Below are 21,915 nucleotides of genomic sequence, written 5' to 3'. Positions count from 1 at the left end.
TTTACTGTTCTCTCCATCTATGCTAAAAAACAGCTGTTCAAAATAACTATAGGTACATACTTACGTACCAACCAACCACAGATATTATATAGATATCTGTGATACCTACTTATCTTAATTGCAATCATGGTCGGTGAATTTAACTCCGGTTTCCAGAGGTTATCTTTACAAGTACTTATACTACAAACAACAAACAAACTTGTGTAGGTAGGTAATACTTATATAGTTACACACGTAAGCAATTAAAAAGTTCTAGTGACAATAACACCAAATTACTCCTAAATAGAAAAGGCTAGCCTAATGACGCCGTCTGCAATATCGAAGTTTAACAGCGCGTTATAATATTACCAACTAAAACGTTAAATAATATAGCTTACTATACTTACAACCGTATAGTCAACCAACACTATGTAAAGTGATATGATAGCCACTTGTACCTACTTTAACTCTAGCGCAAGTAATAAAACAACAATATTTTCTGTTATTTAATATGTCAAAGCTCGGTTTTATTTTTATTAATGGCTACGGGTTCTTAAATAATGACATTCATTCATAGCAGTAGTAGTGGTTGTTCAAGTATGAGCGGCGCTCGCATCGTTGTGGTAGCTGCGTGTTTGTGGGTAGGTTCATATTTTTTTCGTAGTTATTTGTTTGTTTGTCATCGCTGCGTTTCTATGTGGGTAGTGTTTTTTTTTCGCTGTGTGCCAATGTATTTTAAGCCTCAATCTATTGTTTTATTAAAATGTTGATAGATTTTGGAAAACTTTATCATAGAATTATTTAATATAAAATTTAATATAGAATTTTAAAGCCCATTGGAAAATAACATTGGACAACCAACCTATGGATAAAAAAACATAAGTACTTACTTAACTACAAGTTGTTGATTTATGTTCCTGTATATAAGTTTTGTTTTTAACAGTGATAAAAGTTAAGTGAGTCGACAAGATGTGCGTTAACAAAATAATACATTTTAAACGTGGACTGCTACAGGTAAAGTTTAAGAAGTATGTAGTTACCTACTCGTACCTTGGATCTAATACTTATCTAATATTTTTAAGGTGTTCAGAATCAAACTAGTAAGTATACGAAAAGTTTTGTAAAATAAAAGTTTACAGATATATGTATATCGCGAGCGGTGGTAGCTCAGTCGGGTGAGCGCCCGCTTCTCAATCAAGAGATGCGGGTTCGAATCCCGGCGCTGACATGTACCAATGAGTTCTTTTAACTTAAGTACAATGTATACCATCGCTCTTACGGTGAAGGAAAACATCGTGAGGAAACCTGCATATCTAGATCTAGCACATCTAGATATGTGAACCCACCAACCCGCAGTGGACCAGCGTGGTGGGAAATGGTCCAAGCTTAGGAAGGCAGTTTAGACCTTGGGGATATGCACAAAGGTTCCATTCGAGAGAGCCAGGTGCAGGTACTTACACCCCCACACAGAATAGAATAGAATAGAATATGTATATTAATTGAAATAGGAAAATAGTAAGATAGGCAGTTAAGTACTTACTTACCGATATTAAAAAAAAATACTTACTAAAGTATAAAATAAAATGTGTCCTAGGCATTAAGTAAGCCTAGGCACCTACAGTGTGGTTAAAGAAACTTGATCCTCCTCCGAGTGACAATGACAATGAGAACGCTAAGCTGAGCTCCTTAATTTATATCTAAGTATAAGTATGTAATTTATTATGCATTTCCAATTACAAACACGAGGCAAACGTATGTTTTCCTTGTGATTTTTCATAGGTCTGTTCTACATTATTCGATCTATTACAAATCTACATGATATGAGTCAACAGTGTACCTACCTATCTGGAGTCTAGACTAGGGCATGCAATACCGCAATACCGGTATTCGTAATACCGGTATTATGGACAAAATTCACGCTTTTTTCAATACCAGTATTGAAAGTTAATACCGGTATTGAAGTAATACCGGAATCGGACTTTTTTTGGCTATAATAAAGCGATTAAGATATAGTATTTCTATGTACTGTGAAAGCGCTCTTGTTTCCAACCGTTTGATGCAGTTTTCGGTCGTTTGATATCTACTGTTGACCATGCGTAAACGGCCACTGGATGTAAAAATAATATTTTTTTGTAAAATTTAAACTCTAATACTCAATTTTCGTAAAAATCTATTACAAAAAACTGAATTTCATTGCTTTTTCTCGTTTTATTTTGACGTATACGACCTTTAATCACAATATATGCCATTTATTACAAGGAAATCTAATACCGGTATTAATACCGGGATCCCGGTATTGAGTTGCAATACCGGAACTCAATACCGGTATTGAAAATAGTTCCGGTATTGCATGCCCTAGTACCTACCTATCTGGAGTCTAGACTCTAGAGCCACATTCCTCCTTATATAGGTAAGTTATTTTTTTTCCCTATTACTATTAGGTACCTACTTACCTACTTACCCCATACCCGGTACGGTCAGTATACTTACCTAAAACTTCATCCTGGATTCAAAGATTTCTAAACAGGTTATTTATTAATAAGTAATTTATCATATATCAATTTATATAGGTCTTACCACTAGTAGTTACCTCTACCTATTATTATCTATCATCAAAAACGGAAAATCCCTTGATAGCAACTTTAACAGTTTTCTTAACTTAAGCAGGAGGTATTTCCGCCTGTAGGTTGTTTTGTATGAACCCCAGATTTTCCTTCGGTAAATTGGTTGGATCGTATTTAAAAGGAGGTTTGCAGTATGCATGACGCACTTTTAATGTTTTGGTCATCACAGTGAGTTCAAATAGTGGATAAAATAAGAATTTCAAATAAGTACCTATATAAATAAAACTTGTCATAACCTTTTACGTTAATACATACCTACCTACTCGTATTTCATAGAAACCTAGGTAGTTAAGTAGGTACTTACAGTTAATAAGTTACACAAAGATAAGCTTCCAAGCCTGTGAAGGTAGGTGTTATATTTATTTAAGTTGATGTTAATTTTTGTTTTTATTTTGTCTTGCTAGCTAATTATGTTTACCAAAAATGTTCCTAAGATTAGTATATATTTAGTTTTAATAATTGAAATACCTACCCTAACGCATACCTATTAAGCTATTAACATTATTTAGATTTAAAAGTTCTATAAGTACCACCTACCTACTTAGTTAATAATTTTATTTGTAACCAGGTACACTGGCATCCACGACACAGGCTGAGCCTAGTGTGGAAGCCACCGAATTTCGATAATTTATAATCTCTCACCCTTTTATTTAATTTCCTAAAATTATTTGTTTGTACCTTCTAACTTTTTAAATTCTATGGTGTTTAAATAAATATTTTTGATTTTGATTTTTTTGATTTTGAAGTAGGTTAATATGTAATAAATGTTAAGTAATTAAGTAGGATTTTTCCTATTTCACGGTTAAAATACTTTTAGAAGCTTTTCAATCATTTTAGAGCACAAGCGCTTTGCTCCTAAGTCTGGATAGTCATTATACTGACGTGGAGATAGTAAATTTACGAGTTCTAAAACTAACCGGCAGATGGCGGCGGCGGCCACGGAGGCTCCGAAATGGAAGCTCAACAACGGACTGGAAATACCAGCTCTAGCCCTCGGCACTTACCTGGGGTTTGATGAGGTAAGATTATAATTATTTGAGGTTTTTAAGGATTAAAAATAAGGTAGTTAATGGAAAATTATACGCTTTTTCGAGTTATTATGTTAAACAGTGTACTTGTTAAGTTTTAATATTATTTCTTAATTTTTGGGCGTTATAACTTCTCTACAGGTCCGGTACTTAATTACCAAGCAAATTATTGTTTCCCGACACACTCCACAAAACCGCAACTAGCATTTATAAATAACCTCTAACTGTCCTACCACAAAACACTTTAAACACTGCTTAACAAGGGATTAGAACGAAATTTGACAGATTTTGTAGGCGTTTGTCAGCGCTAAACACCTGTTAAATACTGTCTAAGTTTTTTGTAGTAAGGCCCTAAAAGTTTACCTCCCGTCATTAAAACATAACCTTAAACCCCGTTCCCATCCCCAGCACGGCGTGATGACCAGCACCAACAAGCAGTTACGCGACACCGTGGTCTCCGCCCTGCAGCTCGGCTACCGGCACATAGACACGGCCGCGGTCTACCAGACCGAGGCGGAGATCGGCGAGGCTATTGCTATGTGTGTCGCTAACGGGACAGTGAGACGGGAGGATGTGTTTGTTACTACTAAGGTTGGTTGGAAAAGGTGGCTGGTAATAATAGGATGCAGCATGTTAATATCTAAACCCAACAATAAAATCAAAATTAACTTTTTTTAAATAACTTGCGGCACATGTTGTAGGTTTCGGCTTAGTGCCGTGCTTTGGGAAAGGTCTAAGTGCAGGAGGGCTGCTACGGATTGGTGATGAAGGTTGGTTGTAGAAAGACACTAAGTTTGATTCCTGGGTGAAAACCAGCACTGTTATTATCTACAACACATCATGCTGATTTTTTTACAAAAATACACTAAGTACTTACTCTTACAGTGGCGGACTCCTAACCACTAGTACTGATAACAACCAACAGATGGCACTAGAAGCGCAAGAGACAGAACTTGTATGGAAATCAGGAAAACATTCGCATCTCCATACAGCCATTGCTTTTCTGCAACTCTAGACAACAAACGTTGTTATCGCAGTGTGTCAAATAAATATTTGTTTCTTTCTTTCAGCTATGGAACACGCGGCACGGGCGGGCCCGCGTGGCGGAGGCTCTCAGGGACTCCCTGAAGAAGATGAGGCTGGACTATGTGGACCTCTACTTGATGCACTGGCCTGTCGCTCTTAATGTACGTATGGCAAACACTATTATATGTATGTAGCTAGTTTAGAGTGTATCACTGTGGTGTAGTGTAAGGATAAGCCAGCCTGAATCTATTATATTCTCTGAGCGGGTATTGTTACCTGCATCTGGCTCTTTCAAAAACCTTTGGACATATCCCAATAAGCTTGGACTGTTTCCCATCACGCTAGTCCTCTGCGGGTTGGTGGATTCACACATCTAGATTAGATGAGACATAAATGTATATGCGCACGGTTCCTCACGATGTTTACCTTCCAGTAAAATCACGTGGTAGTACAATTTTATAAACGCCTCTAAAGAATACAATTGGTACATGCCAGGATTTGAACCTTCCCTCTCTCTCTTACCCGTTACGCCAGCACGACTCTTCTGTACCATCTTGTAATAAGCCACCCCTATCAATAGGAAGACTACAGCTTCGCATCCATAGACTACCTGGACACGTGGCGCGGCCTCGAGGACGTGCATAGACTGGGGCTGGCGCGCTCCATAGGGCTGTCCAACTTCAACCGGCAGCAGGTCGCCAGGGTTATTAAGGAGGGGAGTGTGAAGCCGGCTGTGTTGCAGATTGAGGTGAGGAAATAGGCGGCTATACCTGATGAAAATGGCTACCTGAGAAATGTTTTTGAGATGACATAGACTCATTGTTTGTATTAAATGTGCCGATTGCACGACAGCTCTCGTTTGTTTGTTTTTCATCAGTATAGAGTTAACCCTGCAGAAGCAGAAAGTCTAAACACAGAAGTCTACACTCAGCAGCTTTTGACGAGAGCTAGGTAATTAAAAAAGTTACCAAGTCATAAATTACTTTATGCCTTTCTACAGTGGCACACAATGACATGGTACCTACATTCTTTCATTCAAAACAACTACCTAGGGTTTTTAATGAGTTGCAAGGAAAGCCATTCTAGATATAAGTAGGTACTTTGTTACACGTGAGATAATACGTACATTCATAGAATTAATCACATATAACCTTTTTCGTTATTAAAACACCACGTTTCCCCCCCCAGGCGCACCCACAAATCGTGCAGCAAGACCTAGTCTCCTACGCCCAATCCGAAGGCCTCGTCATCATGGGGTTCAGCCCGCTAGGCTCCCTGGTCTCCCGCTTCGGCATGGAAGCCGGCGGGCCGCGGGTTGACGACCCCACGCTCGTGGAGATAGCCGCGAAGTATAAGAAGACCACGCCGCAAGTGCTGCTGCGATGGCTGGTGAGTGTAGCCGCTAGATGGCGGTGGAAGCTGTTTTTTGTTGGGAATTTCTGTTGGAGTTCCGTGGGTTGCCAATAGATGGCGGTAAAAGCTGTTTTTTTATGGAATTTCTATTGGGTTTTGGCTTTTGGACCTATAGTTATGTTTTAAACTGTAGAAATGTACCTTTTAACAAAATGTGTAGCAATACTATATTTATCTCCAAATCACGGTATACCCCTTATGAAAGATACTGTTAGTTTGTTTACTTCTATGATGATACCTATTATTATTGAGTACCTATATCGCTAATTCATATCAAAATTACAATAACCCAATTAGTTTTACATAAATATTATTATAGTCACGCCTGTCTCCCAGAGGGGTAGGCAGAGACTGTGGGCCTCCACGTGCCACGATCCTGACATTTCAATGACAATTAGTTTTATGTACGGTGGCCTGCGCCAAAAAGTATAAGTGCCTATTTTAAAAACTCCGCCTGTATACTTTTATACCGTACTTATTTAGGCATAGCTACCGGTTTTACGGTTATGTGTTCACCAAAATCACGTAGATTCAGTCAGCATCCTTCCATTTCAGATTGAAAGAAAAATCATACCAATACCGAAGACAGTGAAGCAGAGCCGCCTGGTGGAAAACCTGAACATCTTCGACTTCCATCTGACGCCGGCAGAGGTCGCCACTATCAGTGCCTTCGACTCCAACAAGAGATTCACGTTCCCATCCTTCTGGCAGAACCACCCTCATTATCCTTTCGAAAAGATAAAGAACCCCATTCGAGATCCGTTTGGCAGGAAATAGTTTTAGTTGTGGTTAGAATATTGTACTTACTGTTGGCTGATATTTACGGAACAACGCCATCTGTAGGTTGGAAGTGTTAGTTTGGTTTTTAAAGAGCTTGTAACGTGCGTGAATAAAGAAACAATATGATGATGGTGGACGCACGCTATCTAGCTGTAATCTTAGATCTGTTAAATATTCCTTCCTAGTTACTAATATTATTTACATACTTATAACGGTGCGGCGCATCACAATTTATTTTTGTCATATTGTTTTCTTGTTGATCTTCGGATATTGAAGAACTAATGTTGACATCGCATCGCGGCAGGGCCCTCAACCATCAGTGCCGGCACAAATGTCAGAATAAATGGCACATTTGTCAAAGAATTTTGAGTCACATTTTAATAGTGATGGGAAATTACAAATTTTAATGTCGATAGTTTTACAAACAGTAAAAATCCGACTGAGCGATTTCTAACTTAATTTTAACTAATATTTATTATTAGGATGTTAGGGTAAAAAAAACACAAATTGTATAACAAGACCTACAATTATGGCACTTTTGATTTTTATTTCGACAAAACACACTTCGCGCAAAGCTTTTTATCCACTTTAGGTTTGAAGCTGGAGAGAATAAAATGAGCATTTTTGTTCGATGATTTCTAATACTGCTCTGATTATTATTGTCGGTAATTTAAGGCTCCAAACCACCAGTTCACATATTCTTACGGGTAACGGCAAATAAGTTTTCATTTATGTAAAAAAAATATTACACTAATGTGTAAGTTTGATTCACTTAAACAATTGAAAAAATACAATATTATAAAAAATGTGATCGAATTTAGATTTACAATATCATTGAACCTTCGGGTGAAATGAGAAAAATCTGACAATCGGGCCACATAATGTTGAGACTTGTCAGTCGAGGGGAACAGCAGGTCGACTACTCTCGGAACTTGTTAGTATGGCAAAGCAATCAGCTGGTTAGTTCAGAATACGGGAAGTGCAAGATCATTACCAGACTTGGACGAAACGACAGCCCTCCTCAGTTCTTTATGTGTATAAAAAGGTGTCGTTTCACCCAAAGATATTTTAATTTAAAAGATCTAATTGACTATCAAATATGTTTTTTGCCTCATAACAGCTAATTCATTCTAAAGTATGCGTGATATGCGATAATTAGAAAGGTGAAAGAGGAAGTATATTATAATAAACGTGGCAAAATATTTTTTCAACGATTTTTCGCTTCGGAAAAAATACTTTGGCACTACATTGTCTCTTAAAATACGTAAAGACTATACTTTTATATTAAATTAAAGAGATTTTAAGGTAAAATGTTAGGTCTTAGTCTTAATAACAGCTCTATAATAAATAGTTATTTATACATTCGTTATATTTCTCAATAACCATAAAAACGCTGCCTTAGATAAAATGATCATAAATGCATTGTGGAACACATACAGTATAGTTATACATATTTTATGTAATCATAAGATAATATATCATTTGATTAATATCAAACAAAGAAATACTAAATGTGTTCCACAACGCTTTAGAAAAGGATATCATCGCATTCCGTGATGTAAACATTCGTCAAAGTATGGCTGGGTGAGCAAGCCTGGCTACAGTGCAGTGTCTCATGCTTTTAATAGAAACCTATAATATAACAACATGGTGGAATTACCTTAAAATAAAATCGTATTGTTAGTAATGAGCTGGGCCACATGCAGTGGGTATCCTTCGTACAGTTTCATTGAGGTATACCCGCGATACACTGTTATATTTTAATCTGTTTCATAGTTTTTACAATTAAGATTATTGATAGATAAGTAATGTTTGGGGACAAAAAATATCAGATTAAAATTACACAATGTAACCAAAAATATGTGTGTTATGACAAAAAACTAATTACCTACTAATGACATGTCAAAATTATGTATTTTTTACAATATATCAACAAAAACTTATACATTTTGCTTTGCATTCTTAAAAATGTATATTTTTATCCTAACGCCCTAAACCTAAGTGATATGATTATTATGACTTCGCAATGTATAAATATGTAAAATATTTATTTCTTTTGCTAATTATTGCGTTACTAATCCAACAACAACTTGGAATAAGGAACTACGATTGCTTCAACATAAATAATACCAATCATTGCATTTTTGAACAACTTCCCCAAATCATTCATTTTATATCTTAATTGACAACAAAACGGTTTTACTATTTTGTACTAATATCATATTATCTGCGTCCTTCCTATAGCTTTTCTTACCTATCGTAATTTAAGATCGAAAGTCGCTTAATATTAATCGTATTTTATACAGATAACGATTAGAGTATTTGGTGTTTAAGTTATAGCCTAAGCATTATATGCTAAGAGAACCTTACCGTTCATGTAATTATATATATATTTTGTCTCAAATGCCTAGCAAATTATCCCCTGTCAAAAACTATTCTATAAACACTGTCCAAACAGCAAAACCACACAATTAAAGATAAAAAAACCTAGTAGCAGATAAAATAAAATATGAGTTGGATTTTATTACGACATGAAGCAAATTTCATCGATAGAGTTATATTTCAGATTATATGGTCTTTATTTAACACGAAATATTTTTATCTACATATGTATGATACATACAATGCAAATGTATTGTTCATTATAGGTACCCCACTCTGACTACAATAAAAAAATAAAACTCTCTTTCCACGGAAATTATTTTAAAACTTTACGAATGATCCACTCATCGAAAACTACCGTAAACATGAAACACAACCTTTTTATAGATATAACTATAGTACAATTTGTTACTTATATCTCCTCCCGGCAGTAAGAGCTAGTTCCGTACGATTTTTCACACAAAATCTATCTTTTTTCTATCTAATGTGCCGCACATCTAAAATTAAGTGCAAACTGTGAGCATCTCCGATTGGTCTACAACTTTGGATCAATCTTTTGAAGTATCAATTTATGAGACATAACTTCTCGACTGTCACAGTTTCAAATTAATCGTTTGTAAAAATTCAATCAGACATCACTGGCCAGCAAACTAGATACAAGCCAAAATAAACCTTTCGTAAATTACTCTTTATTATCGACGTTTATGTATTGGAAAACTCCATTGTTTAATTTTAACTAGGTAATACTAATGTTTATCAACTTCTTAACCTTAAATAGTATTTAGAGCAAAACGCTGGACATGAAAATTGCATAGATGAAAAAATTTGCAGTCAAGTTTCATTTCACTAAACGCGTTATTGTGAAACCTGTACGAGCCAAGTTATCTAAGTTATCTACGTCACACGTTTAGCGAAATGAATATCGATTGCCGAAGACTAGATCTACTAGCTACTTGGACGAAAAAATGGAATTAGGTACGATCCAAACCAAATCTTCTATAGGGTTAGTGGGCGCCCGGTCATTCAGTGATTCGATACTTCTAATAGCTATATTCAATATGGGGTTTATGTCGTTACTGCAATCTGTTATATAAATAATCTATCTTATATTTTAATATTTTTTCAGCAAAAAAGTACTGAGTACCTATTGAGTGAGATTGGTCAACAGAATACGAAATTGGTTCCATTCCCGCCAATAGCAGCGCGCAAACCGACCCGCTCGCACTGTTCTGCCAAAAAAGTAGTGTTGGGAAGCCGCGAATCACAATCGATATTATTATCGATGGAACGTCACAATCATAATCGATCGACTGAATCACCGGTCGCCGCCAACTAGCTCGCTACTTCACCTACATGCGCATGCCAGGAAGGCGAGTGCTAACGCCAGAGTGGCGCCGAGTGTTGTGGCCGAATTGCACATGTCCTCTTCACAGAAACACATGTGGCCAGTGCCAGTACTTTCCATCATACACACGTGGTCCACCATGAACAGATTTATTTGTAGCTGCGATGTGCAGGTTCTCCGTACCACCTCGTACGCTGAAAGAACGGAGAAACTGTTGTTACCATACATGATCTTACTAAGCGCTATGTATTATAGACGATGTCTATGTGGATAAATACATTATCTAGGTTGTCGATCTCTGATCTCAATTCGAATCGTTCATTAAGCAGTTTGATTAGTTTAATAGAGATTGAACCATATTCACCATAATTATGTCATTTAAATTGAGATAAATCATCCTAAAAAACGTCACCATCTATCACCAAAGTATACAGTCTCTGATCCATTTGTTATGTAGTTTAAAGCTACTCACAAACACTTGGTAGACTAAAATTTATCATAATATCATCAAGATATACAAATAGCAACTCACGACTCTTAGAATACCGGACCATCTTGACGCAGCAGCCGTTACAGGTCTGCAAAGGCGGCTGGTCCCGAGGCAGCGCCGTGTAGTTGAAGGGATCCTTGCAGCGAGGGTCCGTCCAGCTGTCACACTCGTAGCAGTAGATGGTGCGAGCTGGAAATAGCCATGCTCCAGGTCAATATCCGGCCTAGAGGCTTGGATGTAGAGATGCTTTAAAACGGATGATAGCGGGGAAAGGCGCGGTGGCGGCGTAGACAGCAGTGCTTTATGTAATGTCTTCCCGTTGTCATCCTTTTTTAAGTTTTAGACTTGGTGAGCATGGAATTACTGTGTTAAATTTGTTAGTGTAATAGTGTTAGGTATTAGTTTTAAAAAACATGCGGATTTGTCAACCGTTGAATTTAAACGTGTAAGAGAAACTGACATTGCTGTTGTTAACGTTATCGTTTTGTGACGTGATTTATTGTCGACACGAATGACATGCCAACTCAATATGAAGTATATTAATTGCCGCAGTATTTCCATATTCACAATTATCGCATTTGTGCATGATTAGTTTCAGACCTATTTTCAAGACCTAAGCTAGGTATTTTTATTTACAGCGGGAATATGTACCTACCAAGGCTACATTTGCACGCAAAGCCTAGGTAGACTGTAATGTTTCTTGAAATAGCTATATTCCTAAATGGTTGATCTGTTAGTATTTACTTTAGACGTTGTAGCTACACTAATAATGAGGAGGTATAATTAGAACTATCAAAACATATTTATCTACATTTAATTTCTAAAGAAAGTAAAGAAGTCTTTCTTTCAAAGAATAACTGGATTATGTGGAGTATAATTTTATAATTAGATTAGATAGTGCAGCTCTAATCAAATTATAAGTCAGAGTCGAGAGTAGGTGATGTAGTTTTAATATCGATATTTTTTACTTTAATATTATAATTTTCAATATAATATAAGCATATCAATGACTGACAAAAAAGGACTCCTTAGATGACATAACTTTCTTCTAAGGCAGTGCGGAGTCCTTTTTTTATAAGTCGTTAGGGCCATACCTACCATCTGATTTTGATGAGACTAAATTAAGAATTTGATTGCAGTGATAAAGCGTAGTTGCATAGTGTTTTCCAAATATGATTTATGTACTCATTTGTTGTTCTTTTAAGATATGATATGCTACAAAGCAATTAAACATTGTAAATTATTGACACTATACATATTTGAAAAACCTACCTTTTTATTTTAATTACTTAAGATTATTTAAAGCTACAGGATTACATTACGTACAACCAAACCATGCGGAAACAAGAAAGACGATGCACTCAGTCTACGGTTTATAAATAAAATAAATTATAGGGTATCGATTGTGAAATATGTGAATATTTGTAAATGTATTTCTTTATCGAGTTTTCCCAAGTTAGAATATTAGATGAGTTGTCAAAGATTTAATTGTTATTTAAATGTGATGCCAATGATAATATAAGACCATTGTAATATTCAAATATTTGTTGCAGCGAAGCATAAATAGCCACTTCTAGGATATAATTATTTGATATTTTCAGCCTTGCATGTGAGAACGGCACAACAAAGTTTTAAGCTGAAGCAGTATTTAAATTGAATTATAGGTTTCTCTTGAAGGAAAGTCGTACTTACTTTGGCATTCCGCCTGTACAAGGGGGCTGAGACTTAGTGCCCATAATGCTGAAAATCCATGCGTTAATTAGTAAAACAAAAAGACAGAATTCAACAAAAATGTGTATACGGCTAAGTAAACAAAACTTGTGAGCACAATGTTGGGATCCTGTAAATAACTGAATGTGAATCTAGTATATTTTTAACTAATAAAACCGTAGACTGAGTTAATACTACAAAATTCCAAGCAACTATAAAGATAAAGGGTTTTATTGCTAAATGCCATGACGCCTGGACAGAAACAGCCATCGCAAGACTGTTTGAGTCCACACACCGCTTACCAAACGAAACAATTTAAATAGTTAAGAAGTGTTTCTTGACATATTTTTTGTGATCTGAAAATGTAAAATCAGTTATTCACAGGAGGCGGAAAGATTTATAAATTACTCTGAGCGTTTTCAGGAAACGTGTAGTAGGTAAAAGTATGTGTCTAATAGATAATAGAGCACACGGTCACATGCAGAATATTACCCATTCGACGAAACATTGACAAACATTCCGGAGGACTGTGGACACTCAAACACGGTTAAACAACTGGGCCTTTTATTTTACAACTTCATGTACTATCCCCTCCATAAAAAACATATTTTAAGTATATTTTTTCTTTCACCAACTCACGTTTTAACGGATTCTAATGACAGGATACTTTTGTCAGAGGTTGTAAAATAATAGTACCGATCAATCTAACTTGAAACACGCCACTCGATAGTGAAACTGCAAGATTCTATTCTAAAACTAGTGGTCAATGTCACAAATTTAGACTGATCTAGGAAACGTCGCGAACGCATTCAAATTTACATGTGCGTTTTGAAAGTAAAAGAGCCAATGGTGACCAATCAATCTATGCTCGTCGTAAAAAATGCGTTCGCTCAACAACGATACATACAACACATCTAGAAGATTTAGGTAGTGACATCTATGTAGGTATATCACACAGAGTTTAAGTTAGACACAGAGGTATGTGGAGGTCCTCGTCAGTGTATTACCGGTGCGGATGCATGAGTTAGCCTTCACTTGGTCCACTCCGAACCAGGACATGAGAAGAACTGAAATAGAGCAGAGTTACCTTGTTAATACAATGAGGACTCGGAAACTTCAATGCCATGGGACCCTATCGCGAAGTTAAAACGAAGTAACATTTTAGAAGTAATTGGTTCTTAATTCAATATAATTCGAATCTGAAAATCGTTGTCAAAACTAGTTTGCGATAAGCCTGAAAGTCACCGAATGATTGGGACAGCGTCAGCTTTTCAGATTTTTTTATATGAAATGAAGCACAAATTTCATTCAAGGGCGATACGCATATAAACTGATTGACCTAAAACATAAATACCTATAAATAAATAATGCTTTATAGTTAAAACCGCAATGTTACGTTATGTTTTTTTATAGATCGCTGAAAATGTAAATTTTGTACATCTTTAATATCTTGATAACTATAGATTTTCGGAAAGCTATTTATCAAACCATTCCCACAGTAAACTTTTTGAAGAGTTACGAATGTCACGGTTTTAAAGATACTTTTAAATATCGAGGCAAGTGGTAGGAGTAGGCAATAAAATTATTGAATAGCCGTCATTATACCGGGCGAGACTCGTGGTGACGTTTTATTTTATAAATGGATGGAGTAAACTGGGACACTAGCTGGCTGGAATGGGCCCAATATTGCAGGAGAATACGCAATGCTGCAAATACTCATAGACTGCTATTATCCAACCTAGCATGGGGTCGAAGATATTACGTAAACAATACTAGACTTCCTGTATGAAGATACAAATGCATAAAACAATTTAGATTTCACACGGAAAATCTATTAAGTTCTCCACAATAGTCTGTGTGTATTTCTAAACAATGTCAGTCAACCCGTTTTCATTTTCATTACAACCGTAGTGTGGTCTATTTTCGGACGCGATGTAAGGGAACAAAACGTTCATCAAAGTTTGCATAGATGTGTCGGATTAACGACTCAATTCAGAGACCATTTTAGTTTATGATGGCTTTAAGCGTTACATTTACTGCTGCATGTGTAATTTGTATTGTCTTATTAGATAGATTTACGCAGCTACATCTGTTTTTAAAGAAGATTTAAGTAGTCAATTTACTCATTTCACGTAGTGATTCAATAAGCACGAAAAGGTAATAAACGTAGGTTGATAAACTGCAAGCGAAAATCTTTACAAAGATATTTAACTGTGTCGCGATTTGCATGTAGGTACAAGTAGATTCTGGAACTGAGTCTTAACAAGCTGCAATATTATGGAGATATATGCGTTTTATCTGATTTATACTTAGGTAGGTAGTTTTATATTGATAATCCCAGTCGCATTTCGATAACCTATTGGAAAACAAATTTGCAAGTCGTGTTGTAAGTTTCAGAAACATACATATTAGTAACATGTTCATTTACTGACCGCGATTTTTCGGTTTCACATGTGACTCAACGAAAAGTACCCTGATAGTGAGGAATGATGAGTTGAGTATTATTTTCTTCTTAGCGTGCCCTAGAACAGCACACACCTAGCACGGTACGCAAGACACGCAAAACAGGGCGTGACAAAAATCTAGTTTTCATCTCTAGTAGTGTATTTCTCACCATGCTGAATGGGTTAGCCAGTCAGGTTAATTTCCCAGTGGCTGACTGCCCAGCAATACCTACCTAATAATTAAATAAATATAATATTTACCTGGTACGGGGAAAATCCAGCGCATTTTGCGTCAGTAGAGGCGCCGGCGGGGACGCTGGTGCGGGCGGCGGCGGCGGCGGCGGCTTCAGCTCGACCGAACGGCCATGCTCATCAACACTTCGGAAACATTACACATTAGTATTGACATTATAACAGAAAAAAAATATTTTTTAATCTTTTTATAGACGACCGAATGGCGTAGTGGTTAGTGACCCTGACTACTGAGCCGATGGTCCCGGGTTCGATTCCCGGCTGGGGCAGATATTTGTTTAAACACAGATATTTGTTCTCGGGTCTTGGATGCGCCCGTAAAATGGCAATAGGCCCGCCTCCTATTACATTGGGACTAACATAACACTCTGGCGAAAAGTGGGTGCAGCAATGCACCTCTGCCCACCCCGCAAGGGAGCTACCTAACATTAGTAGGTACCTACTAATAAAATAAAAGTACAAGGCGTGAGTGCGTGTTTTTTTTTCACCTAAAAATACCTACTATTGGATATTAAGAGCAAAAATTTAATGATACTACTTGGTCGTCGATTTATCGATAACTTGAAAATATTATGTAGCACATCACTATTTTATGGTGTGTTTTACAATGTTAAAACTATAGTTTTAATTGGGAGCAAAAAATATATAATTCTTCCATTATCGTTTTATCGATAAATTGAAATCAGTATTGTAGCACATCACTATTTTGCTAAGTGGCGGTAAATTATATTTTGAGTCGCCATTTTATTTTATAAGTAGGTTTATAAAATTTATTGCACACCTACGTAGCTATAACCTAATTATTAATTTATTTTAATAAATTTTACTGTCAGTTTATCAGTTTGATATACCCACATTAGATTAACCTTCGACAAATACATTTAAATTAGTGTAAAAAAAATCTTAAGTGCGAAATAGTTTTAATTCAAAGGAAAATCCTTTATTTACAATCTTGAAAATGTCACTACTGCATTATGCCTACCTGCTTCCCTGCGTTGTGGGGTTAAGTAACCTATTCAATCAAGTTTGCAATAAAAGAGGTCAAATATGACATTAAATATTGAGCAAAAATATAAAAAAATACAGGAAGACGAGAATTAAGTGGTTTTTGGCAAGGAAAGCTTGGTTTTTTGGGAAAGAAACGAAATTAAAGGTTGTGCGAACCCTCAGCACGGTGCGCGCGCATTATTGATTTTAGAATCCCATAACCCAAAAGTGGAAAACCATTGTTGGAAATCACTTTCCTTGGCTAACTTATTCACATTTGCAAAAAACTAGAACTTGCATTCTCACTTTACACCCATATTTTGCTATTTAAAAGCCAACCATTCACGTGCTAAACATTATTCTGAAGGCTAATGTTTACTTAGCACTAGAATTTTATTTACACGTTTAAAAACGTTCCAGAATTTAGTTTTTTGTTTTTTTTATTGCGTTAAAAATAGAGCTTTCATTTATTTTTAAAGTCACCGAATTCGAATTTCAAATTTAGAATTTATTTTTCGTAAACTCTTACCGGCCAGTCTTGTTGGGAGTCCGCTAGACATGACACTCTCCGCCGACTGTTATAAGTCGATGTGAATCATTATTATAAGTATAAAAATAACTAGAATGGCTATTTTATAATAGGATTTCGCGCGCTCGTGTCGGTGTTAAACACATTTTCTTTTTAAAAACGCGACTGCTTCGCCGCGCTCTAATATTGTACTGGCTGGGTTGCCAGTAACACTATTGAAAATTCCCATTTAAGGTGTAAGATAGTTTAAGAAAGTTTATTTTAGAAAATAATATGTATTAAGTAACTGGTGGAACTACCCAGCAATACCTTTATTAAGTTTTATAACAGGGTAAAAATAAGCATCACCTATTGTGCGTTTGTTTCTTACATAGGTACATACATACCTGCGCTCACGACTGTAATCCCCGAAGGGGTAGTCAGAGGTGACTCGCATGCGAGTCATCCGCTCTTCGCTGTACATTTGTACACAGGTGATTTTTAACCGACTTCAAAAAAAGGAGGAGGTTCTCAATTCGTCGGGATCTTTTTTTTTATATTTTTTTTATGTATGTTCACCGATTACTCCGCCGTTTATGGACCGATTTTGAAAATTCTTTTTTTGTTGTATTGCATTGAGCTCCCAGGTGGTCCCATTTTTTTTTCAGAATTTCATCTCACCCCCAAGGGTGGGTAAAGGGGTAAAAACAGGGTATGAATTTCCATTTTGGGCACATGTTAACCGATTCTAATGCAATGAAGAACGTAAATATAGTTCTTATAACAAAAAAATATGATGGTGACCTTGAGCTGATCTGATGATGGAAACGGAAGGCAGTCAGGGGAACTCCTCAACAGTATATAGCAACTACTTCGTGTTTAGGCTTGAATGATTCGTATTGATTAGTAGGACTTTTTGTTATCATTTGCACCTTACTTTTGATTGAAAATTATTGCAAATAAACTAAAAACTATAAAATAAAATAATAATTTAAAAAAATAAAAAAAATGCGGTGACAAAGTAATCTGAAGAAATATGGCACCAACTTCAAAAAAGAACAGTTCCTCCTTAGGTATATTTGTACTGTCACATACGAGTAGAATTTGTGTAAACCTTAAATTATTTCTTACATTTTAGTGGTTTTTTGAAGTCGGTTTTTATTTTATCGCGAGCCGTATCGCCGTTTTTGAATGAGTACAATGCACTGAAGTTGTCGGGTAAGTGGGCAACCCGACTGTCAGATCAAAGATGTTTTCAAGCTGCCCGAAGGTCTCTGACTAGGCTTAACGACTGCTGCCGAGGCATTATCTGTCAAACAAAACTAACATAATTTGAATGTGTCTGACAATTTTTTTAAGTTTTTGGAGTTTTTTGGTAGTGAACTGGTGGTAAAGCAGCTGATCCAGGTTATGTAGTAAATAGATTATATTAGCTTAATTAATCAAGTCGCATTTTTTTTAAACAATCCCTGGGTACCTGAATTTTCCCACGTTTCAGGGTAATTTTGTCACGCAAGCGCATGGCAACACCACGATGCGGACTAGCGCTATGCAGAGAAAATACGTTACCAAAGAGTAGTTAGTGTAGAATAGAATATGTGTAGGTAGACCTATACAGTCCATCTACAGGGTGATGCCAAAGTGGTATAGGAAGCCGAAAGGGGGTGAGACGCTCTGGGTCATTCTAAACAACTTTGTTTCTGAGCTTCTGCAATGGAGTAAGCAAATAAAACTTTTATTTGAACGTTTTGTGTCAAAAATTACATATACATATGCACTCACGACTGTAATCCCTGAAGGGGTAGTCAGAGGAGGCTCACAAGCGAGCCACCCACTTTTCGCAGCACATTTGTACTCACGTGATAGGTTGCGAACCATATCGCCGTTTTGGAATAAGCACAATGCACTTAGGATACACATCTATAGATGTGCAGGTTTCGTCCCGAAGTTTTCCATCACCCTAAGAGCACGTGGGATTATTGTACTTAAACTGCTTGAAAGAATTCATTGGTACAGGCCAGGATTTGAACCCACGGCCTCTCGATTTGTCAAAAATTACATAGAATATTATTGGCATTTTTACACTTTTTAGGCATTGGTCGGACTCTACTATGGTGAATCAACGCCAGTTGATTACTACTGCAACTAAAACCAGAGGTTTGACCTATGATTATATAATTTTCTCTTACCAACCTAACACTGACGTACGGTCAGCTGCATAAGCTATACTATAAAATATATACTATATAAGTAGTTATAGACTTTTGTACCTTGTCAAACTTAAGTACTACATAACAAACCGTCAAATTTTGAATAGGCAGTTTGTGAGTTTGACAATTTACAAAAGAGTACAGCTTCTAATGCAGCAGACTGTACATTGAGAATAGATTGTAAATAAAAGACATTATCATTTTCAACCGCAGTGTGTACACGTTTATTTTTGACCATTTCGTATGGTTTAAGTTTACATAGAAAAATCACATAAGTTACAAATATATATGCAATAGGCATCAACTATATGTAATTTTAGATATATACATACGCTTAACATAAACGTTTAACATTGGTTTAATAAAAAATATCCTAAATTAACACTTTTAACCCAATATTACTCTCTGCCTACCCCTTCGGGGATGCCAGTTCGTGAGCATATCTACAGGGTACTTAGCACAGGTTTTGCCATTTATATTTACAAAAAAAGATATAACTGACCACCCACAGAATTTACAATCAAAAAGTTCTGCTTACAAAGTGTCGACACCAAATGACCCCATTTTTTTGACCCCTTGAGATCAAATTGTTTTCACTGCATTATGGGTGGACACTTATCTTTTTTGTTAGTTAGCTGTATATACATTTCGTAAAACCTGCACTATACAATCATAATGATAAGTCAATAATATACAAGCCAATACCATGTTTTTTTTCTTCATTTTACCAACATTTTATTGCCCATTTTTCACACCTATGTTTAACCCTGCCATTTCACACTTCGAGTAGTTTAAAACATACACGACTTTATATAATAGATGTTCCTTCCCAAGAATTAACTTGCACACATACTTTTATAAACAATATACGAACAAGAGTAGCAGTTTGTAGTGTCTCATATGTATAAAAACAAAACGAAATAGGTACTGTCTGCATTTAGTTTACCGTCAAGCCATTTTAATTTCAACCTTTTGACCGTTGTATCAATAAATAAAGTCACAAATCATCTAAAAAATCTTATTCAAAATAACAAGTCATTTGAAAAGTTAGTTTCAGTGTTATTTGTCGAGTCGTTTATTTTGCACTGACACTCCATTTAGTTCGTAGTGTTGTTTATCAAAGCACATACATATAGGTAATTCATGTGTTAGTTTAATAGTATTCTCACATATTTATGGTTATAGCCACTAACTAAAAAACTCGATTTTTACAAATAGGTAAGTATACCAACGAATACATTTGTTTAACTAGTTACCTCTAAAAATCACATTGTTAACATTTAAAAGCGAAATTCTTATGCAAAACCATTACTTCATATTTCACACAGATAAAGTTATCGAGATGTATGTATAATTCGCTATCTATACCTACTCGAAAACTTATGTAATAGTGATTTAAAACGATGTTTTCGTTAATGATAAGTTGTAAGTTTCGATTTTATGATATTATCGTCAACATAAATGCAAAATTACATTTAATAAACGCCATCGGTTCCTACCAGAAAATCTGGGCATTTAAAATTTACTATCATTTCTGCTTCGCTTCGGCTTACAAAATATTCCCGTGGAAATTCCGGGATAAAAAGTGGCTTGTGTGTTAGTCCAAGGTTTCAACTTATTGCATACCAGATTTCATGAAAATCGGTTCATTACTTTTACGTGAAAGAGTCACAAATCTAACTTTCGCGTTAATAACATTAGTAGAATTATTTATGATATTTTGAATATTAGATTAAGTGAACACACATCTCGGGGCCCGTATCCTACAAAGTATCAATGTTAGTAGGGCTTTTATTAGATATACAGGGGGTGGCTTAGTATACCCTTTTTGCAACACCCTGTATACAGTTCTATACAGGGTGTTGCAAAAGTGATATAGAAAGCCAAAAGGGCTCATTTGCCCAAAGCTATTCTGAATAACAACTTTTGTTATATCAAAAGCGAAAATTTGTTAGATTTTTTCTACAGAGGTGGTGAACAAAATAAGGATTTTACAAAAAAAACCTCAGGAATCAATCTATAGACAAAATGCTTACACATGTGTATTTTTTTAAATGTTTTTTTTTACAATATTTTATCACAGAGATGCTGATTAAACACTTATTTCTAACTTCAGCCTTTTCTTACCACGACTAAATGATTGAACCTTATCTGTGCTACCACAAAAAAACTTTAAACACTGTTTAACAAGTGTTTAAAACTAAATTTGACAGATTTCGTATTCGTTTGACAGCGCTAAACAAATGTTAAATACTTTCAAAGTTTTTGTGGTAACTCCGTATATCTTTTGCTGACTGTATCCCAAGTCAGTCAACCGTCTCCAAATGCATTCACAATAAAATGATACCGTGGGTGCATTGCATTATTTCTTTTACAGGATGTCGCAATAAGGAACAAGCAGGAAAACCGTGACTCGGGGGCATTCTAAACAAACAAATGTTCTTCTTTAAATAACTGTCATGTAATTACATAGATGTCACTATCCCGCAAACTACATCGCGGTATTAAGTTATCTTTAATGTTAATGACCCTTTGTAATATGCCAATAAACGTTGCTTCTACTACCAGCGATCCGATCATAAGGCTACCAAGCCTTTTCATGGTCCTTCGAGCCGGATCCAGGTGGATGTGGTCACTTCACCACCCTAGTAGTAGCCGCTAAGTGATAGGCGCGCCTTGATGTGTACCTACAAACTTTCTTGGTCATGAGACTTTTTACTACCGTACTTTTTTATGT

General features: G+C 36.0%; 2 protein-coding genes across 4 annotated transcripts; one reads left to right on the top strand and one right to left on the bottom strand.

The window, feature by feature from the left end:
* Positions 1-7,325, top strand: LOC105382287 (aldo-keto reductase AKR2E4). 2 transcript variants are annotated; one of them, XM_048623413.1, is made up of 7 exons: positions 1-620; positions 3,527-3,622; positions 4,040-4,222; positions 4,702-4,818; positions 5,238-5,405; positions 5,846-6,046; positions 6,626-7,325. In XM_048623413.1, the coding sequence occupies exons 1-7, from the start codon at positions 540-542 to the stop codon at positions 6,845-6,847; spliced, it is 1,068 nt and encodes a 355-aa protein (XP_048479370.1). In that variant the 5' UTR covers positions 1-539; the 3' UTR covers positions 6,848-7,325. The 2 variants fall into 2 exon arrangements, with proteins under 2 accessions (XP_048479370.1, XP_048479411.1); XM_048623454.1 differs by lacking the exon at positions 1-620 and adding an exon at positions 802-993.
* Positions 7,326-7,357: 32 nt separating this feature from the next.
* On the bottom strand, positions 7,358-17,377 carry LOC105390392 (protein quiver). Of its 2 annotated transcripts, XM_038111461.2 has the most exons (6): positions 16,990-17,373; positions 15,483-15,599; positions 13,785-13,844; positions 12,760-12,807; positions 11,110-11,256; positions 7,358-10,771 (listed from the first exon to the last, which is right to left on the bottom strand). In XM_038111461.2, the coding sequence occupies exons 2-6, from the start codon at positions 15,505-15,507 to the stop codon at positions 10,578-10,580; spliced, it is 474 nt and encodes a 157-aa protein (XP_037967389.1). In that variant the 5' UTR covers positions 15,508-15,599; positions 16,990-17,373; the 3' UTR covers positions 7,358-10,577. The 2 variants fall into 2 exon arrangements, with proteins under 2 accessions (XP_037967389.1, XP_037967398.1); XM_038111470.2 differs by lacking the exon at positions 12,760-12,807 and having other exon boundaries at positions 16,990-17,377.
* Positions 17,378-21,915: the final 4,538 nt, after the last annotated feature.

The sequence above is a fragment of the Plutella xylostella genome, chromosome 2 (genome assembly GCF_932276165.1).
Source record: "Plutella xylostella chromosome 2, ilPluXylo3.1, whole genome shotgun sequence".
Lineage (NCBI taxonomy): Eukaryota > Metazoa > Arthropoda > Insecta > Lepidoptera > Plutellidae > Plutella > Plutella xylostella.
The sequence above is the reverse complement of the archived record's forward strand: the minus strand, read 5'-3'. Positions and strand labels throughout refer to the sequence as shown.